Source organism: Mytilus edulis, chromosome 7, assembly GCF_963676685.1.
Source record: "Mytilus edulis chromosome 7, xbMytEdul2.2, whole genome shotgun sequence".
NCBI lineage: Eukaryota > Metazoa > Mollusca > Bivalvia > Mytilida > Mytilidae > Mytilus > Mytilus edulis.
Genome location: NC_092350.1, coordinates 73,065,389 through 73,090,200, shown reverse-complemented (window position 1 = coordinate 73,090,200; position 24,812 = coordinate 73,065,389). Strand labels below are relative to the sequence as shown.

The following is a 24,812-nucleotide window of genomic DNA, read 5'->3' as shown; positions in this document are numbered from 1 at the left end:
ATCCCGTCAACACAAACAATAAATGAAGTGTTAAGGTCAACTCAAAGACTTCGACAGAAGACAAAACTAACAAGTGAAACACAACTGAATAATTCTAGATCACCTAGAGCATATATTTTCATAAGTGGATAGCTATATATAGGGATGCACAAAGCAACATATTCCCGAAAAAAGAAACTAAATTTACCCGTTTTTGTGATTCAAGTTGCTACTCTATATTGTCATGTCATTATCGTTTCTTTTTCACTACATAGACCTTCATGGACCAAATAAAAAGACGCTTTGGAAGCAACAATAATAAACGTCTAGAGGCCATAAACATAAAAATTCCTAAAACATTTAAGTGAAGGTTAATTGAAATGGTGAATGTTTTTTATTCAGATTTTTGAATATTACTCAATGTTTCTAAGGGAGAATTCTTGGCAAAAAATTACTGTATCAAAACGCACACTTTTCTTTTGGAAACCTCAAATGCATTTTTTTTAATACAGGGAGATTGTATCCTATTCGTTTCCAAATATTTCAAGGTCAACATTTGCTGCATCAACAACATCCATGTAAGTAGAGTTAATAAAAATATTCAATGGCTATCATAGCTTGTCATCCTCATTGTCATACTATCATCTGTACGGAAATATTTATATTTTTCTGGCCGTCAATTTATCATCCAGTCAGTTAGTTAGTCATTTTGGTTCTGGAACTATTTCTGCGGTAAAAGAGGGACGAAAGATACCAAAGGGACAGTCAAACTCATAAATCTAAAACAAACTGACAACGCCATGGCTAAAAATGAAAAAACAAACAAACAACAGTAAACACGACACAACATAGAAAACTAAAGAATAAACAACACGAACCCCACCAAAAAACTAGGGGTGATCTCAGGTTCTCCGGAAGGGTTAGCAGATCCTGCTCCACATGTGGCACCCGTCGTGTTGCTTATGTGATATCAAATCCGGTAAATAGTCTAATTCGGTAGGTCACATTCATGAAAGGGAAGGGGATTGTAGTTACGACGTAAGGAACATATCAGATATCATTTGTGAAACGGTTATTCCATAACGGTCAAAAGTATTCCGCATGCTAAATGATCATATTATCTATTTATCAGGTAATGAACTTATGAGGATACATTACATGATCACATACATGAATATATATTTAGGTCACTAAACATCTATTATGCATGACCAAGGTCATATACATGTAGTTATTGAGAATTTCATTTTTGTTACACCAATCTACCGTCTGAAATCTTGACATTTAATTGATTGAATGTTGTTAAATGTCACTTTCAGCGCTTTTGTGCTATTTTGTGGCAGCTTTTTTTGTTGGAGGAAGCGAAAGTGTCCGGATAGAACATTCCAACTTGTGTATACGGATGAGCCTGCAGGCTTCTCCAATAGGTTTTAAATATAGACAAACATACTTCTTGTTTATACTCTATAGTTGTTAACTTTGTCATCTTCTATTTCAGAACAATTCAGGACTGTACATACTTTGATATAGCAGACGATACATTCACTAACCTCACCAGTCTAAACTCGCTGTAAGTTGTAAACTCAGCATTCTGGGTAATATTTCCAAAGCGAGTACAAAGATAACAGTCCCATATAGCAGACATTAAGCCGAGACGTTTGGTTTGGTTGTTTCTGTTTACAAACAACGATATATAGAAAATCTATTTGCATTCTGAAATTACGAGTTTCTTTAAATAACTTTCAATAAATTCTGCCTGTGAATTATTGGATAAACAACGGAAAATTGAAAGAAACCATTACAAAAATTTTATAAAAAATGTTTGAAATGTTGGAATCTGAAGATTAATCTATAATTATTGTTTTGTTTATGTTAGGGAATGTTTAAACAATCGTCGATTCATGGGAAATAAATAGCGTCGCTACGCACCAGCACTCCGTTACTTCACAGGACACATTTTTCTGTAACACAAAGATTTTTTGTTTATAAATTCCAAAAATTCCAATCTTAGTTAGTTACAACAATTTGTTTTCAATGGTTTGTTTAAACGTTTTGTATTGATAATATAATACCATTGTTCATTTACAGAACTATACAGAACTGCGGCATTACCACAATGCCATATGTTGAACTTTCACCTTTAACAATTCTGTAAGTAGTCTGTTCCTTTTTCAACGATGTATTTTTTCAATATTAATAAATTAAAACAGTCAAAGTATGAGTTGCAAGTTATGAGTATATAATTCATCATGGCGTCTTACAGCTGGCTAGACTAACAACGGAAGCATAGTGTTCGTTTTTACTAAATTCAGTTATATTTTTTTGTTATGATATTTAATGGGTGTTGATAAGTCATGAATTACTTATTTATATATCCTTATTTACTATAATATTATAAGAAGCAGCGGACAGAGAATAGATTTCTCCATCTTTATATTTTCACTTTATTCTATTTTCTGTTTTCTTAAGATGCAAAGTCACTGTTGTCTTAATTTTGCAAATTCTATTATATTTCTATAGAGAGGTAACATTTTTGCGGAGTTTGGTGAAAATCTTGTTAGCAAGTTGATTTCGAGTTTTTCCCACCCCTGATTCATTCAAGTATATTGTTACACGATTTTCTAGATTGATGTTAAAACCACAACATGAATCACCCGCGAAAATCTCCTACTGTCTACTGTCTACATGGTCTCTAATATTCGTAACATTTACTGTATTGTTTTGTTGTGAATAAGAGACTTTAATTTTAACACCTATACATTGCTAGTGATATCATTGAATAAAAGCGCCGGAATACGTGGAGACCCGGTATATTTGATATTTGGCCAACGATCGTGTTTTATCTTATTATACATTGTATGTGTGAATCCATACTTTTTTGCTTTTAATATCAACATTTATATACGTGTTCAGATACAAACTGAACTCATTTTCAGAACATAATTATTTTTTTCATATAACTTTCAGAAACCTTATAAACAATGACATCAGTATCAATTCAACTTATACAGGGAAACTACCATCCTCTCTGCAATATTTGTAAGTGTTTTCATCCTTCCTTTTCATAACAATAAAATGCGGTTAAAAGTACCATATATTACCAAAATAAGTAAAGTTTCTTGCTTCTAAACAACGACCGCATTTAGACAACCATTGTTACACATCTCTAAGTTCACAAAAACAAAACAACACCAGCGATAAAGGATGCACAATTTGATCGGTTGTTTGTTGGTTGATTAATGTTCAGTGGCAAATATTTAATACATGTGTCATGTTGTGAAAATGCGTGAAATTGTGAATTTTAGCATTTTCATCTTTTTTCGTCGTGTTTGGTATCAACAGTCATTATTTCTTATGAGTAATTAAGTTTCAATATTTTTATTACGCTAGAAGTGCATTTCATAAGGAAAACAAGATTTTGAACTATTTTTCAAACAATTTTATAAAAACTGTTGAAGGCCGTACATTGACCTATAATGGTTTACTTTTTTAAATTGTTATTTGGATGGAGGGTTGTCTCATTGGCACTCACACCACATCTTCCTATATCAATTTTATAAAAGACATGTATTTGTATTAGTCGTCTCAGCGTTACTAGGAAATATTTATGGATTAAGATTAAGATTATGTCGTGAGAATACTTTTTTAAACAATGGTCATCAATGTAATTTATTTGTCAACACCCAAACTGTATATAGAGTGAATATTGTCAATTAACACTCAGTCTTAATTTAATCTGCTTTTGATATGTTTCATTGTTTGGAAACTATTTGTTTATAAGTACCTTTTTCTATTTTCATTGGTCAAATCGTTTCTATGATCATGTTTTATAAAGGTTACTCTTTGAAACGAAAAGGAGATAGAAAAAAAAGAGAGAACCATGTGACGCACCGGTTCGCCCCGCTCTCGATCTACGAGCAGCGGTGGGTATGGTGCCATGATTACTGTTTTGTAAATATGCTTATGAACTGTGCTTGTATATATGTTAGATGGAAAATAAAGTATGTGAACGTTCATGTATCCAGTCTCGTGTATTGATTTACAACAACTTTCCAGTATGGAACCTCTTCCATCTAAAACGGGCCTAAATCGTTTGGATTGTAAAATACTGTTATTCATCCCCGACGGACTATAGAGTTGAAAAAAATGAAACACATCAACAAAACAACCACATTGTAAAATCGACAATTCTGATAACGACAAACTAGGATTTTCTATTCACGTCAAATAATAGGGAAATTCTAAACATGTCACATGTTTAGGACGAGCATGATGCATGATATAATTCTCAACAACTGTTTGGTATCAAATCATTTTAGCACATAGACATTTTGTTAGACAACGAGCGATGCGTTCATTTACCAATTCAGAACGGGTTTCTTTTTCCTCTGCCATTTCTCTGAGAAGGTTTTATGAATATGTAGCAGCATTTGTTCAAAATGGTTTTGTTAACTCTGGTATTGACTGTTACCACCTCATTGAGAGAGAGAGCTAAGCTTCTAGACAATATTTTTTTAAAACACTATGAATAAAAGTTTGATAGTTGCATGGTCCTGTCCACTTTTACAATAAAAATCCTATTTTTAATGTATATATTTTTTCAGAGCTTTGACTCATAACCAGTTCTACTGGTTTCCGGACGGATTCATCACTGGTGCCAATCTGCGTCTTGTGTGAGTATAGCTATATAGCTGTCATGGATGTCCAGTGTAGTTGTACATTGGTAATGGCTGGTTCTCTGTTAAAATGAAAGTGTTCTCTAAAACGAATTTTTTGTTAAGGTACATGTAGTCATTAAAGAAGACGGAAAATACCAAAGGCAAATTAAAACTCATAAGTCGAAGGCGGAATATACCGAGGGGAAATTCAGATATCATAAGTCGAAGGCAGAAGATACCGAAGGGAGATTCAGATATCATAAGTCGAATGCAGAAGATATCGAAGGGAGATTCAGAACTCATAAGTTAAAGGCGGGTCGACAAAAGCATGACAACAAACGAAGATTGGTGATAAAGATATTGAGACTGTTAACACTGGCAATACCTTAAATATATAACAGACAATTACAACACAATGTTGAAACAAAAACGATGAATGATTTAAAAAAGGTGTTAGTTAGACATGCATTTTACAACATCTTTCATGGACTAAAAGTTTAGTAGCATAATCTGCACCGATAAAAATAATTTTGAAACATTATTGAGATTGATTAATTAATTACTCAATTATATTTTGTAAACTAATTGTACACATAAATAACTGATTGTTGTTTTCGTTACACCCAGTGGCAAATATTAAATGCATGTTCATGGCGATCTGCAAATAGAAACTTCAAGCTATGAATTGACTATATAGACAATATGATTTTTTTCGTAATTTTCAACCCGAAGTGGCCACTGCAGCTGAATTACCGAAGTAGTTCGAGTGCAGTGGTCATGTCTAAGTCTATCAACACCGAGATAGAAAGTTCTAACATCTCCTGAGCCAGACATGTTCGACTTCAATTGTACCGGACAAGAATTGACAGTTATTCTGCCGTATGTCGATGGTTCTTTCCTCCGCCATAACATTGGCAAGGTCTTTCAAAAAGGGCGTAAACACCAACAAACCAATATCGATCAATCTCAAATATTATCACTAACTTATATACGAAAATACAATTTGTTTAAACTGTTTTGCAGGAGTCTTGGATATAATAACCTCACCATTTTCCCACTTTCAGGATTTGGAAGTTTACCTCATCTGATGTACTTGTAAGTCTTTGAATGACGTTTCTTTTCTATTTTTTAACGTCATCTCATTTTTAAATAAATATAATTTTCATGATTTTAATCTATTATTATGAATCTTTTAAAATCTGTGATAACGAAAATTGTAATCAAGAAATTTATTCTTAATTTTTTTTTACATTTCCTGATTCCAATTAAATCTTGTGGTCTCGAATTCAAATTGTATTTTTTGTAAGTCCTAAATGGACTGCTGGGAATAAAATGAATCAATTAATACTACAAAATGAAAATAATAGAAGAAAAGTGCGCCAGATTGTTATTTTCACTTGCTAGCACTGGGTTGATACCACTTGCTAGTGAACTGCTATCAGAGGTATCATTGAATCAGAAGTCAGCGTTTCTGTACTTACATGATTTTTAAGCTTTTCTTTAAATTCCCAAATGAGAAATTCAGAATTGTTTTAGAAACTTCAAATTATCATAAATGAATTTTGTCATTTGTATAGGTCCATTTCGGTCGTAAGTTTTGAAGAAATACAATTTATTCGTATTGTGAACGGTGTCAGTTATTAATGAACAACTTTTTCATTATTAACCTCGAGCGCTGTAAAGAAAAGTTATAATATTTGAACTTTGTGGATAGTGTTGGCAATCTTGTTTAACCCCACCGCATTTTGGCGCCTGTCCCAAGTTAGGAGACTCTGGCCTAAGTCTTGTATGTTGTTTTTTAATTTAAGTTCATTTATATGTTTTGGAGTTTAGTATGACGTACATTTTCACTGAACTATAGTATACATTTTTATTTAGTGACCAGACGCTGAGGCCCACCTCTGGGTGCGGGATTTTCTAGCTGCGTTGAATACCCATTGTTGGCCTTCTGCTGTTATATACACATTGGTCGGGTTGTTGCATCTCAGCTATATTCCCCATTTCCATACTTAATTTTACTCATCTCCTTATTTCTATATATTATATTTAACTAACTGCTTTCTTCTATTTACAGAGGTTTGGAAGGTAACTTGATGAAGAAGATTTCTGTGAAGCATCTTTCACCGTTTAAAACTGATACATTTGTTCACCTGTGAGTGTCAGTTGTGTTTTAAAAATGTTTTTATTACTAAAACAACCCTTATGATAAAAAAAAAGTCATAAATAGTTTAATGCTATGGTAGTTTGTGACTAAGTTCATAATTATAATAATATTTCATCAATGCCATTTTCTCGATGAAAGTCCACGAAAAAGACAAAAAGGGTTCAAAATATGTAATGGCTAGATGGAATTGTATCTTCCCTCCAGTTCCAAAAAGTATGTGCATATCAGGACAATACCATTTTGAGCAAGGCATGTTACGTACAAATATTCAAAGTAAACTAAAGCAGTCATCAACTAAAAGCTCACCATAACTGAAAGCACTGAAAATAACTTCACCTATCGCACGATAAAAGGAATGAATATGTGTATTGTTTTTATCTGCTTGCTTCTACTGTGTCGACTATTTATCATTTGTGTGGTAAAGCCGCAAAATATTATGAATGGTTTGGGCTTAATTTCTAACGTCTATCATTCTTTTTTATGCAGGAACCTGAGTACAAACTTGATAGATTATGTACAGCCTGGTGCCTTCAGACAACTTACAAACATAACAATTATGTAAATAGTTATAAAGATAGTATCAATTATACTTTCAAAGTACCATTTGTCAATAAAGCCGTCCGTGCATTTAGTATAAGTTGCCGTTGTAGGACGTTAAACACTTCAGGAACCATCGAACTTCAATGAAAAAGATTTTAACAAAATTAGTTGCAATGGAATACCGTTAGAATGTAAATATTTTGAAGAAAACAGGAAACATTGTCTGTATCATTATTGTTTAAAAAATGCAAATGTTGTAAAAAACTAACAGATTATGTCTTCAAAACCAACTCAGGATTGATTAAACTATATATGTAAATTCATAAAGATTATTAACACAGGTGTAAATGTATGTGCTCCTGACTAAAATGGACTTCAAATATTGTCAACTATTTTGTTTGTTCTGTCTTGTTGTAAATATTGTACATAATTGTCTTCTGGTTACCTATGTATATGGTTTATTGAGAATAAAGATACATATATGTTCAGTCGTATGAAAACTAAATTCCATTTATTTATATTAGTACGCGCTTTCATGAATAAATGTGCTGGTAGGGAAATTGATGTTTAAATTCGTAGATTGGTTTTTCTATGAATATACATCTCAAGTCTGGATTAAATAGTTTGTAACAAACAAAAAATCATGTTTTTTTTCATTTGTTATTTATCATTTCAGAGAATTACATACCAACCATCTCTCATTCTTACCACGTGGGACTTTTGATAATGTTTCTCTCCTAGCCCATTTGTAAGTATTATTTAATAGCGTCCGAAATGCAGTTGTGTAAGAATTATTTTTTTAAGCATTATGCATGCAGCTAAAATAGCACAATTTAACTGAAAAAGTAATGGAAGTATTGGTTTAAAATGTGCAAATTTAGGTTGGTTTTTTTTCATATATACATGTACACCAAATTTTGAAATAAACAACATATATAAAACAGCAGAATAAATACTATTTTTCTGTTTCTTTCTTGTAGAGATTTACATGGTAATAAATTTGAAGTTTTCAATACTGAAGCTTTAATCGATCTGGAGAACTTGGTTGAATTAAGAATTCACACACAAGATCCACCTATGACGACGATATTGTTTAACTCCATGATAAACATTGGTAAATCCTTGAAAAATTTGTAAGTACATAAACTAAAGGTATATTCTGGAATTCGATTCCTAAATGTGGTACTGTTAAATTATTTTTTTCAAGAAATATCACAATAGTATAGGAAATCTAGAAAAACCAGCTGTTTATAATGTACATAATAAGTCACTCTTACATCATGTCAAAAAGTACAACATTCATTGGCAAAATGCAGATGAAAACCTATAATTTCTTCTAATAAAACATTGTATTTGAAATTAGGAATTGTGAGCAAGAAATAGTTTATATCGTTTCATTTCTATAACTATAACTTTGCAGTTAAGATAAGATGTTTCATTGTTTAAAACAATATAGCAATACCATTGTAATTTGATTAATTGATCACAAATCAGCCACCTTATTACAAAGAGATGAAGTGGGGTTTTTTTTTTTGGTTTATTTTTTGGCTTGTTTCCATTCGTTTGATGTGTCTGTGCTTTTGATTTTCCCATTTGATTACTAGTGACTTTACTTTTGAAAATAATTCTCGGAGCTTAGTATTTTTCTGATTTTACCTTTTTCTGTCGTGTCCAATTAAACGTAGAACACGTTTTCAAAGTTACGTTTAGTACGGAATTCTATGTATGTGTGAACTTGAATAAAACAACGATTTTCTAGTAGTATATTTAACACCATTATCTTATAAATAATCAGTTAAACCAAATTTAGTAATGAAAAATGTTTAAAACGTCAAATCGGACACAGCATTTCATTAGTTGTGTACCTATACTTTTCTCAAAATGAATTGTAATTTTGAATTAAGATGGTTTGTTGTTTTACCTTCAGATTCATCAGTGATAATGCCCTGACACATTTACCGCACCAAGTTTTTACAGAAGGAGAGTTTCCATTACTTACCGATCTGTATGTATATTCGTTGAATGTAAATCTAAAACTACACCTACCTCAATGATTTTGTAGTAGCATAATAGCTTCAAATACGAGAGATTATGAGTTCTATCAAAATTGTAGTCGTTTTTTTTCAATTCATATCAGTTGCTTCTTTACAAACAAATGATGATGAAGAATAAAGCTACTAGAGGAGTTTGTACGACCTTCATCATATCGCATATCAAGCTTTAAAAAACAACTTCTATGTATAATCATATTGTTTTGAAACGTCATAACCGCTTTAATCGGATCACTTTCATCAGGAACGCTAAAAAAGATTAAGAGCGTCAATTCTCGCAAAAATTTATCACATTTGCTGACTGATTTAGAAAAGAGTAAATGTAAAGGGTTCTTCAAAAACAAGCATATATTTTCATATGAAAGTTGTTATCAAACGTTGACTTCTAATTACATCAGCATTAGAAATAGGTACACATAATTATTTAATTATTGACATGCATAATACTAAAAAGTGACCGGTGGGAAAAAAAGCCATCTGATGAAATCTAATATATAAGAAGTATATCAATGGAGATATAAAAATAAAACGGTTTGCATGTAAGTTTTTTTTGTTTTTTTTTACATTTCATTGAACTATCTACTCTGCAATATAGACATGCTGATCATAATAACATACAGAATATAACAGATTTGGATGAGAAAGGGTATGGTGTAACACTTCGTTCAACTTTCCTACAGCGACAGAAAAATCTTATTCCGTTTGGAAATACAACTAATATTAGAACAATGTGAGTAAAAGCTGATTTTACGAAGAGCAATTATACTTTTAATCATATAATCATATAATGCTAGTTTTATTCGCAAACATATAATTGAGAATGGAAATGGGGAATATGTCAAAGAGACAACAACCCGAATAAAGAGCAGATAGCAGCCGAAGGCCACCATGGGTCTGTATGTTTTCAGATGCTTTCTCTTATGAAGTTACCCGACTGATTAACGGCCATTTATTTGCACGGTTGTATATGTGCTCAAGTAAAATATCTAAAAATTTGCCGAAAATCTATCCGAATACATTTCAGATTATTGTCGATTTAGTTAAAGACCAATTTACTTGTATATGGTATTACCACATAAATTCAAACTGATTTATATGTTTGATATAAAACGAAGATGTGGTACATGTGTGATTGCCAATCAGACAACTCTCCACGATAGACCAATAAACTTATCATAGATACCAGGAGTCAGTTTCATAAAAACACTTACAACTAAGATGGATCTTAAGTATACTGAATTGTTCATGCCTTATGATCAATCTTAGGCGTAAGTTTGTTTGTAAAACCGACTCCTGGATTGAAATTTGGTATATGAGCTACAAAAGACTCATCAGTGACGATCTAATAAAAAAAGTTAAAAAGGCTAAATAAAGTACAAAGTTGAAGAGCATTGAGGACCATAAATGACACAGAAATTAGCAACTATAGGTCCAAGTACGGCCTTCAACAATGAGCGAAGACCATACCGCATAGTTCAAAAATTATTTGTATAACGAATAAATTGTCCATTAGTCAGTGTGGCAATGTGTAGTCCGGTATAATTAGTGAAGTAATACTAATATTCTCTTTTCTCTATACTAGGTATTTGGAGTACAATAGGATTGAGCAAATCAACAACTCTGATTTATGTCAACTTGTAAATTTGCAAACTTTATATATGCAAACTAACAGACTACATGAAAACAATATTGAAGAGGATGCTTTCAAATGCTTGCCAAGTCTGATATACCTGTAAGTTTCTATATACTGTGACCACACAATCAAAAAAAGGATGAAACCATTAAACTCTTTGATACTATAAAACTAATAGCACCAGTGCGTCTATGAAATTTGCGGAAATTTACCCAAAGGAACTTACTTTAAATAAATCAAATTTAAACGGTAATAACTGTCCTTTCCTAGATTTAGATATTTCGGTTTTTAACGGGAAACTCCACACTAAAATTTACGACAAAAGAGACGATTTTTCGTTCCCTGTTGTTAATTTTCCCTTTTTGAATGGTGATATTCCTTTGGCACCATCCTACGGTGTTTATATTTCACAACTCGTTTGCTATGGCCGTGTCTGTTAAACGTTTTTGATTTTAAGTTTGGTTGTACCTGTAGAAAACTTATTTCAAACGGGATAGCACATCCTCATTTTTACGTAAATATTGTTTACCGTGCCCGGAAATTTAGAAACGATCCTGGTAAACTTATCGATCCTTTAAATAAACTTATCCTAAAAGGTTATTATTTCAACCCTGTAATTAGATCACTGAATATTGTTGTTTTTTTGGTATTAATATTGATTTTGTTATCAGTAAATTAAAAGCAAACTAAATATTATTGTTATATACATATACACATTCATGGATCTACAATCTGTGGATACCTGTATCTTGGCATTGCACAATGTCATGTTTTTCTCTGACTGTTTATGACGTCTTTAACTAAATCCATTGGATGTTGGATGTGTGCTGATTGATAATACATCTTAGATGCATGATTTTTTTTATTAGTAGTTAGTGGCTTTGAACTAGCTGTCAGTAACTTCGAGTACTCTCAGATCTGTACTTAGTGTCTAATTGTTGTTGGGATGTACAAGTACCCTGCCACGTCCACTTGTATTTGTAGTATTTGTATTGTTATATCCATCTGATGAGTTAAGCCTTTTTCAACTGATTTTAATAGTTCGTTCATATGTTGTACTGTTACACCACTGTCCCAGGTTAGGGGGAGGGTTGTGATCCCGCTAACGTGTTTAACCCCGCCACATTTTCTATATATGTACCTGTCCCAAGTCAGGAGCCTGTAATTCAGTGGTTGTCGTTTGTTTATGTGTTGCATATTTGTTTTTCGTTTATTTATTGTACATAAATTAGGCCGTTAGTTTTCTCGTTTGAATTATTTTACATTGTCATTTAGGGGCCTTTTATAGCTGACTAGTGCTCATTGTTGAAGGCCGTACGGTGACCTATAGTTGTTAATTTCTGTGTTATTTTGGTCTCTTGTGGAGAGTTGTCTCATTGGCAATCATACCACATCTTCTTTTTTATATGAAAGCCATTAAATCTTTGAGTAGATACCTATACAATAACCTATTTTTTCAAACAACCATCGTGTGTGTTAATCGAAGACCATTGAGAAATTAAACCATAGACATTCCTGCCAAACAAAGGAAACAACACAACTAACTCATGTTTGTGTAACTTAAGAAACATTTCGAGAAATCTTAAATTAGTTATTTGTAAGTAATTATTAATTGCATGGATAACCAAGAATGTAGTTTTCAGAGTAAACAACGGCTAATTACAACTGGATATATATCATAAGTCTTCTTATCTTATTACCTACTAGTATGAACATTTGTAACGTCTTAGATTTCTATAAATTTTCATATATTGCGTTAATTTGATTTTCAAAAGTGCATACATATAGTGCATAAAATGTAAAATAATGAAATACCGAAACGGAAAGTCCGTCATCAAATAACAAAATTAAAAACTCAAACACATGAAACGAATGGATAACTCCTGTCATATTCCTGACTTAATACAGGAATTTGATGATGAATAAGAAATAAGGTAAATGCTTTTAAGATGGTTTATCTTACCTCCTATATATTTCTAGAAATATCGTTGGTTAAAAGCGACCGCGTGGATACCCTGTATATTTAATATGGGGTTAGTAGGAATGGTTTATTTTGATACGCGGTATGTAATTGGTGTTATGTGCCTTCAAAAACAACACGGCCTTGAGGAAAAATCTGGAACGTTTACTCCGGACAACAGATGAAAAAATTGATGATGAACGATTGAAATAAATGCAGAAAACACACGAAAAGCTTATATTAAATAGTTTGTGTTTGCAATTGTTTTTTTTATAGACGAACGGAAGTAGGTACTTTATATTGAAGACTTGATCACTTTGGTAGGCCACTTGTCTAAATGCCACATGTTTTGATAGTCGGTAAGACAATTTCACAGTGCGCTAGTGGCATACTACTATATATATGGGGTCAGTAAATTCCATATGGGATAAGAACTTCGAGCTTCGCTCTCACCCCATATGGAATTTACTGACCCCCCATATATCGTATTAGGTCACTAGCACACTATGTAACTAATAGTATGCTAATGCTAGAACAAACTACACAATAATGTTAACTACGCGTTTTGCTAATACGAATCTGACAAATATATGTCTTTTCATTTCAGAGATCTTGGCGGTAATTATCAAATGCAGTATGTTCCAGTAGCACTGACAACACAAGAAAAACTTCCTGCCATTCAAACATTAGGACTGTATGGAACACAAATAACATTTATAGAAGAAGAAGCATTTTCAAATATATCAACTCTTCTAAACTTGTAAGTTATATTAAAGATCAATCAACTATTGCGGATTGACTGCAATATAAAAACAATGGATCTCAAATATCAGCCGTCACTTGACCGGACTTGCTTGCATGCCTTGTTGTATCAATATAAATACATATAGCCCTAAATTGAACTCGACTTATAATATGAATAATGCCTTCCTGATATCTGGTCATCATCATTTTCTTTCTCGGTTTTTTTATTTTTTATTTTTTTTTAATTTATATTATGCTTACAAACCTTAGTTTTAGTACCAACACCAATAACACAAAACTGATTTAATCCGCCACATTTTGGTATACCTGTATCATGTAAGGAGTCTTCTCAATGCTTAATTTTGCACGGTTGCTTAACAATGAACGTACCGTCTTTTGAATTGAAATTTATTCATTTATTTTATTTTTCTGGTTGTGTTCTCCGTTTGATATACGCCCTATTTTACCATTCATACTTCATTGTTTCGTGCGATACCAGTAAGTTTGCTACTGAATTATCGATCACAGGATGTCATTTATTATTGAAATTGTATCAATAACGCAAATATATTGACATTGTATGTCTATCGAGTCATAAGAGACTGTTTCTATAGTTGTCTCGGATAAAGGTCGACGTTTTCCGATGACTTACTTTAGCAATAGCATCCTTATTTGTTTAGTTATCACATCGTGCATATGGTACATATCGTTGATGAACGATTGTATGCCCCATTTATGATACTAGGAGGGAGGCATACTGTTTTCCGACCAGTGCTTCCGTCGGGGGGACTCCTGTCCTTCGACCTCAAATTCCTCCATTCATTGAATTTAGAACTAGACAAGTGGAGTATGGAGTCCTATGAATACCATGAGAGAGTACTTTCAGTGTCAGCAAGTGAATAATATTGTTACATATCAACTTATTTTTTTTATATTTCAGAAAGATGCAAAACAACAGAATTGTTGCAATAGAAAACAACGCATTTCCATTACGTCTCAGAACTCTGTAAGTTGAACATGTCAACTTCAGCGATAATTTTAGGTATCAACCTAAGACAAACTGACAACGCTATCATGTTAATAAACGAAAAAACACCACAAAACTTAACTCAGCATATATATTGAAATAAGGACTGAATAATATGAATCTCACCAAAAGCCAACTGTAAATGGACAATTCTGGTATTTTAATATCTGTATTCGGTATTTTGAAACCAACACGTACACAGGTTCACATACTAAAATACTGGGACTGTAGATCAAATGACAAGTGTATAAATCATGCAAATGTCTTGCTTTTAACAACATTCGTAGCAGGAGAGACAAAAGTCTATATTTTATCATACCACACTACAAAATTAAAGTTGTAACAAAAATAGCCCATTCTATGACCAAGAGGAATAATCATTTAAAAATGCCTGCAAATTCGGTATAAATATATATTATCATGAACAAGCTAAGTAAACACGCTTAAATGTTTTATGTCAAAGTTCATATCCGAAACACTTTCAGTTTTTGTAGCCATATGCAATCGACCAAAAGCTTTCAGATTTTTTTTTCAACTTTATTCACACTGCATGACAATTTTTCAGAATTATGTTGTTGATTTCTTCTGCAGTTTCCTGTCTGGAAACAGGTTCCGATTTATTCACAAGAATCAGTTCACGTTCTTGTCAGATTTATCAAACCTGAATCTCGGGAGCAACGATATAGATTATTTACCAGATGAAGTCTTTACCAACTGCGTCAACCTAACAACATTGTAAGTTACGATAAAACCAACCGTCAAAATGACAAAAGTAAAAATAACTGAAGAGAATATATGTCAGTTCGTAGAATATTAACTATCATTGATGAATCATGTGTATTGTTTCTTTTTTTAACTAATACAGTTATGATCAGTGGGGTTTAACTAAGTTGCTGTCTCTGAAATCTTGTTGCAGCATGCTCCCCGTGAGCGCTGTAGTCATGAATTCGGTTATCTGTAGACTAAACCAATGCGACAAAATTGGTATGAGTTGCTTCTCTACAGTGTATCGAGTAGGTGTCTTTTTGGAAAAGAGCATATAGTGATGTCAAATTAATTAATCTTGGTTGTGTGGTTGTCTGTTAGAGGTGGAATTGAACGTCAGGCTCAGTATGTCTGTATTGTACAAGATGAAATTATAAAAGATGTTATAAAACCAACATATTATAATACAGTCTATCCAAAACATTCACGAGATTCCAATCATTCTTACTACAAATACTTGATAAAGCTAAAGAGATTTTGTATGATTGTCAGTGAACGAACTTTCCAATATAGACCAAATTACGTGGATAACTTGTTTTTTTTTCTTAATATGCATATACTATTTAAAGATTGACACTTCATTTGAACATTGGTGGATAGCTTTCTCATTGGCAATCATACCACATCTCCTTTTAAAAAATTTTGAGTAAGCATGTCAAACTGCTGCAAATTTTTCAAAGGAACCTATCCGTATATAGAGCTCTTTGTGTAAAAAAACATATGTCAGTGATAACCTTATAATGTTTTATATCGATCTGATGAGTGTTGTCTATTTCAGCTGAAGTGTATATTAGGCTCTTATGTGGTTGTGTTACACCACTGTCCTAGGTAAATGTCATGTTTGAGCACCCAATGAAATGTTTACCCCGCTATATTCTGTATCTGTCTGTCCCAAATCGGGAACCTTTAAATTCCGTCGTTGTCATATTTGTTTTTCCGTTTATTGTTTTGCACATAAAGTATGCCGTTAGTTTTCTCATATGAATTGTTTAACATGTCATGTAGGGGCCTTTTATAGCTTGCATTGCACCATGTTGAAAGCCTATGGTCACTTACTATTCCTAACTTCTATGTTATTTTGTAAAATTTCATACTTTACATTGCAGTTTTATATTTTTAGATCTCTAAATGGCAATAAAATTCCCCAGCTAAAAAAAGTACACTTTCAAAATTGCCCGTTAACAGGACAGGTAACCTTTGCTGATAATCATATTGGTTGGATTGAGGATGGAACATTTTCTCACATTTCCGACATGACTTCTCTGTGAGTAATTTTATTTTTACAATAGGCATAAGATTTTTTACACTCATATATATGTGAAACAAGCAGAGTGACAAACAAATGTAAAAAAAAACGTTGTTATTTAATTTTCTTTTGGCCAGAACGAGATTTTTTAATGTTTTGGAATAATTTTCAATAGGTCTGCATGTGGCAAAAACAATGGAAAGCCAAAAGTATAAATCGTTTTACAGCATGAAAATCTTAAGGGCCTTAACAGAATACTCACAAATACCACCAGTTACTGAAAGCAAGTCCACGGACATTTACAAGTAATAAATTAATCCTGTTCCAAGATCAAAATCAATCAGAACACATCCAATGGATCTAGTGTTAAGACGTCATAAACAGTCTAAGAAAACATGACCTTATGCAAGCAATGCCAACAATAAAAGTATCTACGTAATGTAGGACCTAGGTGTTCATAACAGTTTAGGAATACATATTAAGTGAAGTTTTTATTCATTAAAAACCAAATCAATGTTTGTACCGATAAAACAATATTCCAGGATCTTAGTACAGTGTTAATTTGATAACCTTTTTGAACAAGTTTTTTCAAGGGATCAATACGTTTACATGGATTTTTAAGCTTTCTTAAGATCGATTAGTTTGCTATATCTGTCGTAAATTGCATTTGTGCTTTGTACACGTATCAATCTAACGAGTCAAGCACTTTCCGATTGATGTTAAAGGCATCCATAAAAGCAATGCTTTCTCTATCGAAACACTCGGGTTCGACTCGTTTTGATTTTGTGCGATTATCTCTGGTATTTTCTTTATTTAAGGAATAACTGTAATATTTTTTCTGTCTATGAAGAAATAACATAAAAAATGTGGTGCACACTGAATAACGCGCGTAGCGGGTTATTTAACAGTGTGCACCACATTTTTTATGTTATTTTGAATAGACAGAAAAAATATTACAGTCATTTCTTATAATTTAATTCTAAATTCCATTTTAAACCATAGAAAACCATGAAAAAACGTTGATGACGTCACGGTCACATGACTAAATTATGTCTATGGGCTCATAACAAAATAACGTCCGCCAATCAGAAGACGCGTTACATCCAAAATTAAATTATTTATGTTTGTAGTCCTTTGTATACTGTGGCTTCATTATTATTCGTTGGATACTCATTTTCAGGGATATCGTTGTTACAGGTGAACCACGAAATGAAGTGTTCAACGAAAGACAAATTTTCTATAAGGTTATATGCAGACTTTGGCAAAACCACGAAATCAAATATCCTTAATCCACGAAAATTGGTACCCATGAAAATAAATGAATACATAGTATTCAAAATGGGTTTAAAAGTTCTTAACATTAGTAGACTACTTTTATATCTTATTTAAATCCAGCTAATAAAATAGAGATTTTTTCTTAGGCTAGTTATGCCCAACATATTGAAAAAAAGATTTCATGTTATTTATTATTTCGTTGTTATTTTCATTTGTAGATCGTTATCACAAAATAGATTGTATTGGCTTCCAAATGCAGGCGACTTCAATTCCTTAACAATTTCAACTGTGTACAAGCTGTCTTTTAGTGGTAATAGAATAAGCTTCATTCCACCGGGTGTCTTCATGAATTTATCTACTGGATACTTGTAAGATTATTAGTATTTGGATTTTAATATGAATGTATGTGACTAAAAATATGTAGTTGACGTCACATGCTCCCATTGATAGATTACCATAGCTTCGTTTGGAAAAACCCGGTAGAAATTTGGGTCCTGAATGCTGTGTAAAAGAGGGACGAAAGATACCAGAGGGACAGTTGTACTTAATTTGGTCGTTCAACTTTCATATTATTCAAACGTTGCTGTTGAATCCTTTGCTGACAAAATCACTCGTCTGACGCACACAATGTTAAGCCTTGTATGATTGATGAGTTATGTTAATAACTATTATTTATCAAACGAAACAGTAAAACAACTTATTTAATACGTTTGTTCTAATGTTGTGCTGTAATATCACTTTCCGTGTTTGAATCAGGATTAGGCTTTCGCTTACCTGTGTAACCCGACAGGATGATAATTTTTTAAGTCGATATAATAGTATAATCTGTTTCTATATTGAACTTTTGGAATAAATTGTTTTCAACGTTTCTGTATCAAGATATATGATGAATTTATTTTTTAATGTTCATTGCCAAAATTAACACAAGACAGTCAAACTCATATAGATCGAAAATAAACTGACAACGCCATGGTTAGAAAATTAAAAAAAACTGACAAATTATACTTCAATAGACACATCATAGAAAACTGAAGACTAAGCAACACGAACACAACCAAAAACTGTTTAGAATCATGTTTATATATTCATACAGAACATAATATGATGCGGGTCTATACATCAACGAAACAGCAAACCAATGTTAAAAAGATCCAAATGTGGTTTTGAGGGGAACATAAACTTATCATCAATTTAGAGGTGTTCATACCTATGTCAAAGCAAAGATCGCACAAATACTATAACTAAGCTTGTAGGTAAAAGAGCACTGACGATGAGCTGCTTTAAAGAATTAAAAATTTCGTTTTGGAATTAAATTGGGGGTGTAAAGTGTAAAATAATGGATATGGATTCATGTCAAACTAATGTCATTACCTTGATGCTACATGTATATATTCTGTTATATCTACAGGGATCTACAAAATAATAGAATTTCATCTGTAGGCAGCCATGCTTTCGAATCGGTAACTGTGACGAATTCATTGACGCTGACCGGAAATCAAATACGTGAAATTCAAAGTAACGCTTTTACAAATGTAATGTGTTACACGTTTGCTATGAATGATATGTACATAGAGACATTACAGTCGTTTGCTTTTAATTCTTTCTCTGCCAACAAAGTTGACCTACAGAATAATCAAATATCAGATATCAGACAGAATGCGTTCAATGATTTCAAAGTTTCCGGAAACTTGTGAGTAAAGTTATTTAGGAAACTTGTGTGTTAAGTTATTTTTACAACATATAAATATTGCAATGATGGTAACCGAATACGACATCTACAGCAATGTATTTTGAAATTTTTTTCGAATATTGTATGTATAGTCTTATTTCATAAGTAAGAGGGTGGCTTTCAAAAGTTTATACATGATGACAACATTTTATGGCGCACCAGCTGTATAAACGTGTTAATGAATTTGTTTTAACTGGACATAATCAAATTAAGTGAATTTAACAGAAATTATGAACTATTAATTTGATTTAAAGGAGATGTTGGGCATATACTAGTACATCAATGAAACTGAAAGCCGACATCAAAAATAATTCTTATGGCAACCGGAGGGCAACATTGAATTCTAAACAATTTAGTTGTGTCTCCAGTCTGTAAAAAAAATGAACATTTCTAAACAGAAACAAATCGAACATCTGTCAACACCAATTTATCAAAACAAATCATCAGTTATTACAGAATCAATTGATATATCATACTTTCACTCACAGTCTTTCTTATTTGATTCAGTTTATGACTGATCTAGATACTGATATTTAAATAACCGTCTATAAAATATATTTTAATAGGTTTATTTCTGTTTATTTATTTTTGTGCATTTCTTGTTTTTGTGTTTAAACGGACCTTTTAACCTGTGGTAGATACATTTGAGTTCATATTTGATTTTGTTTTTATTGTTAGATATTTTGTTTTCTACTAATTTTGCTTCTATATTATGTGTACAAACATGATTTTTTCGCTCCTGCTACGCAAAACAATTGTGTCTCAGAGTATTTTTATTAATAAGTTAAACAGCCAAAGGTAAGCAACTGTCTTTAACATGTTTTAATGTGATATAACTAGTTGTTCCTCATTTTTTAATTTGTTTCATCCAATAAGACTATTCACCTGATAACATTTATTTATGCTCCAGTTATCTAAATGACAACAACATAACTGCTTTAGAGACATCCATATTTGGAGGAACTTCAGAAGTGACTAATTTGTATCTAAATGATAATGGAATGACAACGGTAGCTGCTAATGCCTTTCGGAATCTTACTGTTTCGTCTGTGTACCTATTCAACAACAGGCTGACATCATACCCTGTGGCACTCAGTGAGGTTAAACCAGCTGTAATGTTAGTAGTAATTATTCACATGAGGTTTTTTTTTAATTTGCTTATTACTGATTGGCTGATTTAAAGTAAAGTAATTGACCTTTTTGAGGGAGTAGTTGCATGATTCTATTAAATTTTGTTATTTGATACTCTTAGTGCCATAGAAGACAAAATGTTTGAATGTAAAAATGAAGATTAAATAATGAGTGCACGAAAATATCAGTGGAATTTAAAGTGTCTTGTCAAACTTTTATTTTCTTGTGATTTAAATGTCTAAAGAAGGTTTATACTATTTACAATACTGATCAACATTTATATAATGTCATTTGAATAAAACCTTTTGTGAGATTAAAGTTAAACGTTCATATATGAATAATGTTAACTAAAAGTTTTAAATTTTAGTCACTTATACAGTAATCTAATCAGTCAGATACCATCAGGATCGTTATCTGGACAGAGTCAGCTACGAGTATTTTACATCTACAATAACTCCCTTACAGCAATAACATCTGACTTGTTTAAAGATGCAACTAGTTTACAACAAATGTAACTATGACTAATGATAAATAATGATATTACTAGGATTATTCGCAGGGTTGTGTCCCTTATGAAATAAGATCTTAGGTAAAGGCATATGTCTTAAAAAGTAAAATCGCAAAAATACTGAACTTCGAGAAAAATTCAAAACGAAAAGTCCCTAATCAAATGGCAAAATCAAAGGATAAAACAGATCAAACGAATGGACAACAACTGTCAGATTCCTGACTTGGTACAGGCATTTTCAAATGTAGAAAACGGTGGATTGAACCTGGTTTTATAGCGCTAAACTGCTCATTTTTGTGACAGTAGCATCAAACTCCGTTTTTTTTACAACGATGCATGAACAAAACAGACATAATCGGCAAAATAGTCAAAATACCAAATCCTACAGAAACATTTTTTCCTTCATGTTCGTGCATATATTTTTAGCTTCTAGGATACATTGATTATTTTCTTTCTGCTTCAACTCAAAATACTTTGATAAAACTGACTTGTACAAACTCATTTCTGATATTCGGAGTTATCTTCATTAACCAAGGTCTACCCCTTTAATTTTCTTTGTTAAAAGACATGGAACACATATGTTAAAATCAATACTACAAAAGAATTATCTTTTTCTGTGGTTCAAGACATGGGCATTTCAATATATTGGCTTTTACATCAACAACCAGACAACCGCTTTCAACTATAGACTGCTGTTCAAATATACTGCTATAAATTCTCCAAATATAAAGTTAACGAATAAATTATACAAAAACAGCCGTCACTGGTTATTGCATAGCTTTCCAGATATAACATGGTATTGTCGTTTCATGTTTTTTATTCTATATCCTTTGTTGTTCTACTTTTTAAAGGTGCATTTTGCATGAATCACTGTTATTTAAAAGCAATATATAGTGCCTTTCATAGATTTTCTGCTTTATCATAGTCGTGAAAGAAATTATAATTGAAGATAATCCATTTTATTTTAATATTTGGCTCATACTGTACAGAAAAGGAGATGTTATGATATTGACATTTCAATAAATATTCTTTAAACATGTCAAACCCAAAGGACTAAGATGTGAGGAATTACCGGTCGTAGTCCTTCAACAATAAAATCCAAATCGTATATTATCTATAAAATTACCACTGATGACAAAATAGGAATTGAAATATATCTGGCAAATATACCCTAACTATGACCACTAGTTATCAGGATTTGGCTTCGGACAGGCATGCATTTTGGTTGATATAAAACAGAAAACTCGAACCATAACAAAACGGGGATGATCTCGGTTGCTTCGGACGAGGTTGTTTTAGCCATTTTGAAGATCGAAAAGTGTGGTCACCTATCGTATTAAAACAAAAGTTACCCTTTAATATTTTGTTTTTATCAACATGATCAAATTGATGTCTTTCTTATTTGTCTGAAATCTATGGAATATTTTGTTGTGATTTTGTAGAGACATGCATGATAACAAGATACAAAAGATAGATGAAGGATCTTTTACAGGACTGAACAACTTACAAATTATAGACTTAAGTGACAATGAAATTCCGTATTTCCCGGCTATCAATGATCTATCAAAGCTTCAAACACTGAATCTTCGAAATAATCTGATTCAGACTTTAGGTGGGATATCTACACCAAATAAGATAATAAGCTTGTAAGTGTTATTTCATTGTTAGTATTAACTTATTATCTTAAAGCGCCAACTTCAAATATTTAATAAAAGTAAAAATATGGGGAAATTACCCTGTTTACTTGTACAAAAACTTTGATTGGCAAGTTTCCTTTCCCATGTTTTTATACGCCCGTCGTCTTTTAGACGGGACGAATTATGGTATACCGTTGTCCGTCCGTCCGTCCGTCTGTCCGTCCGTCGTCCACACTTCGGACAATAACTCAAAAACACTTTGAACAATTTCCATAAAACTTAAGTGAATTGTTTATATCTATTGACGTAAGCTCCCTTTCGTTTTTTTTTAATTTCAGATTTTAAGTTTTGGATTTATGGGGCTTTATTCATAAAAAAGGGGGATTTTCAACACTTCGGACAATAACTCAAAAAGGCTTTCACCAATGTCCGTGAAACTTTGGTGAATTGTTTATATCTATTGATGTAAGCTCCCTTTCAATTTTTATAAATTTCAGATTTTAAGTTTTGGATTTATGGGGCTTTATTCATTAAAAAAAAAAGGGGGATTTTCAACACTTCGGACAATAACTCAAAAAGGCTTTCACCAATGTCCATGAAACTGTGGTGAATTGTTTATATCTATTGATGTAAGCTCCCTTTTAATTTTTATAAATTTCAAATTTTACATTTCCGTGTTATGAATTTTTATGCTTAAAAAAAGGGTGATTTTCCAATTTTGGGACAATAACTAACACTTTCACAAAATTTAAGCAACTTTGATAAATTGTTTATATCTATTGACATAAGCTCCCTTTCCATTTTTATAAATTTTAGATTTTATGTTTTCTTAAGTAATGAATTTTTATACTTAAAAAACTTTTTAAAAGGGGGATTTTATGAAACTTTGGTGAATATATTAATGTAACATCCCTTTTGATTTGTATATATATTTCTAGTTGATCATATAAATTCATTTAAAGCATAAAAGACAAGTTAAAAGAGCAACGGACGTATCATGCGCTAAAGCGCAGCCCTTTATTTTATGATATATGAAGGCAACAGTAGTATACCGCTGTTCCAGCTTTTCTTACTATCATAGCACACTTTTCTTTGAACTGACTAAATAGTTGAAAGGGTACTAGATACGAGATATAGACAAAATTAAATATGATGTTTGGTTCAATCATCAATACTAAGCTAGAGATGTGTTACACTTCATCTTTTATATAAGCTTTGGATTTCAAATATTTTGGCCACGAGCATCACTGAAGAGACATGTATTGTCGAAATGCGCATCTGGTGCAAGAAAATTGATACCGTTAATTTTATTACACATGAACTAGGAGTGCTCAGCTAGTGAAAGGAAATAATTTGCACATGGAAAGTTGAACAATGGTAAACCATTTCGTTGACAGGTGGATTTTAAAAAAACACATTCTTCTACAGGTAAAAACTATTATTTAACATATTGTTGAAACCTATAATACAAAATCAAACAGACCGAGAAAAATCTAATTGCATAAATTCGTTAATTATTTATATCCTATGTTGTGTTACATATTCTGTCATCGGACTCGAACTTTAAAATTTTTTTTAGAGTTTTACTGTACGTATGTGGTTCTTTATTCTACATTGTCTAGAGGTATAGGGGAAGGTTGAGAGCTCACAAAACATGTTTACTCCGCTGCGTTCTTGCGCCTGTACTAAGTCAGGAGCCTCTGGCCTATGTTAGTCTTGTTTCTGATTAACTTTTAGTTCATTGTAGTGTTTTCATGTTTAGTGT

General features: G+C 32.1%; 1 protein-coding gene across 1 annotated transcript in view; it reads left to right on the top strand.

Moving 5' to 3' along the window:
* LOC139482163 (uncharacterized) overlaps window positions 1-24,812 on the top strand; it is an 80,215-nt gene that overhangs the window by 10,006 nt on the left and 45,397 nt on the right. Inside the window, exons 3-24 of the mRNA XM_071265864.1 lie at window positions 492-557; window positions 1,478-1,549; window positions 2,068-2,130; window positions 2,947-3,018; window positions 4,584-4,652; window positions 5,661-5,732; window positions 6,712-6,789; window positions 7,288-7,359; window positions 8,018-8,089; window positions 8,322-8,474; window positions 9,269-9,346; window positions 9,988-10,122; window positions 10,975-11,124; window positions 13,593-13,745; window positions 14,670-14,735; window positions 15,348-15,491; window positions 16,642-16,785; window positions 18,261-18,410; window positions 19,451-19,732; window positions 20,682-20,888; window positions 21,270-21,413; window positions 22,853-23,056. Of these exons, the coding sequence (XP_071121965.1) occupies window positions 492-557; window positions 1,478-1,549; window positions 2,068-2,130; window positions 2,947-3,018; window positions 4,584-4,652; window positions 5,661-5,732; window positions 6,712-6,789; window positions 7,288-7,359; window positions 8,018-8,089; window positions 8,322-8,474; window positions 9,269-9,346; window positions 9,988-10,122; window positions 10,975-11,124; window positions 13,593-13,745; window positions 14,670-14,735; window positions 15,348-15,491; window positions 16,642-16,785; window positions 18,261-18,410; window positions 19,451-19,732; window positions 20,682-20,888; window positions 21,270-21,413; window positions 22,853-23,056 (2,646 nt within the window). The remainder of the gene's footprint in view (window positions 1-491; window positions 558-1,477; window positions 1,550-2,067; window positions 2,131-2,946; window positions 3,019-4,583; window positions 4,653-5,660; window positions 5,733-6,711; window positions 6,790-7,287; window positions 7,360-8,017; window positions 8,090-8,321; window positions 8,475-9,268; window positions 9,347-9,987; window positions 10,123-10,974; window positions 11,125-13,592; window positions 13,746-14,669; window positions 14,736-15,347; window positions 15,492-16,641; window positions 16,786-18,260; window positions 18,411-19,450; window positions 19,733-20,681; window positions 20,889-21,269; window positions 21,414-22,852; window positions 23,057-24,812) is intronic.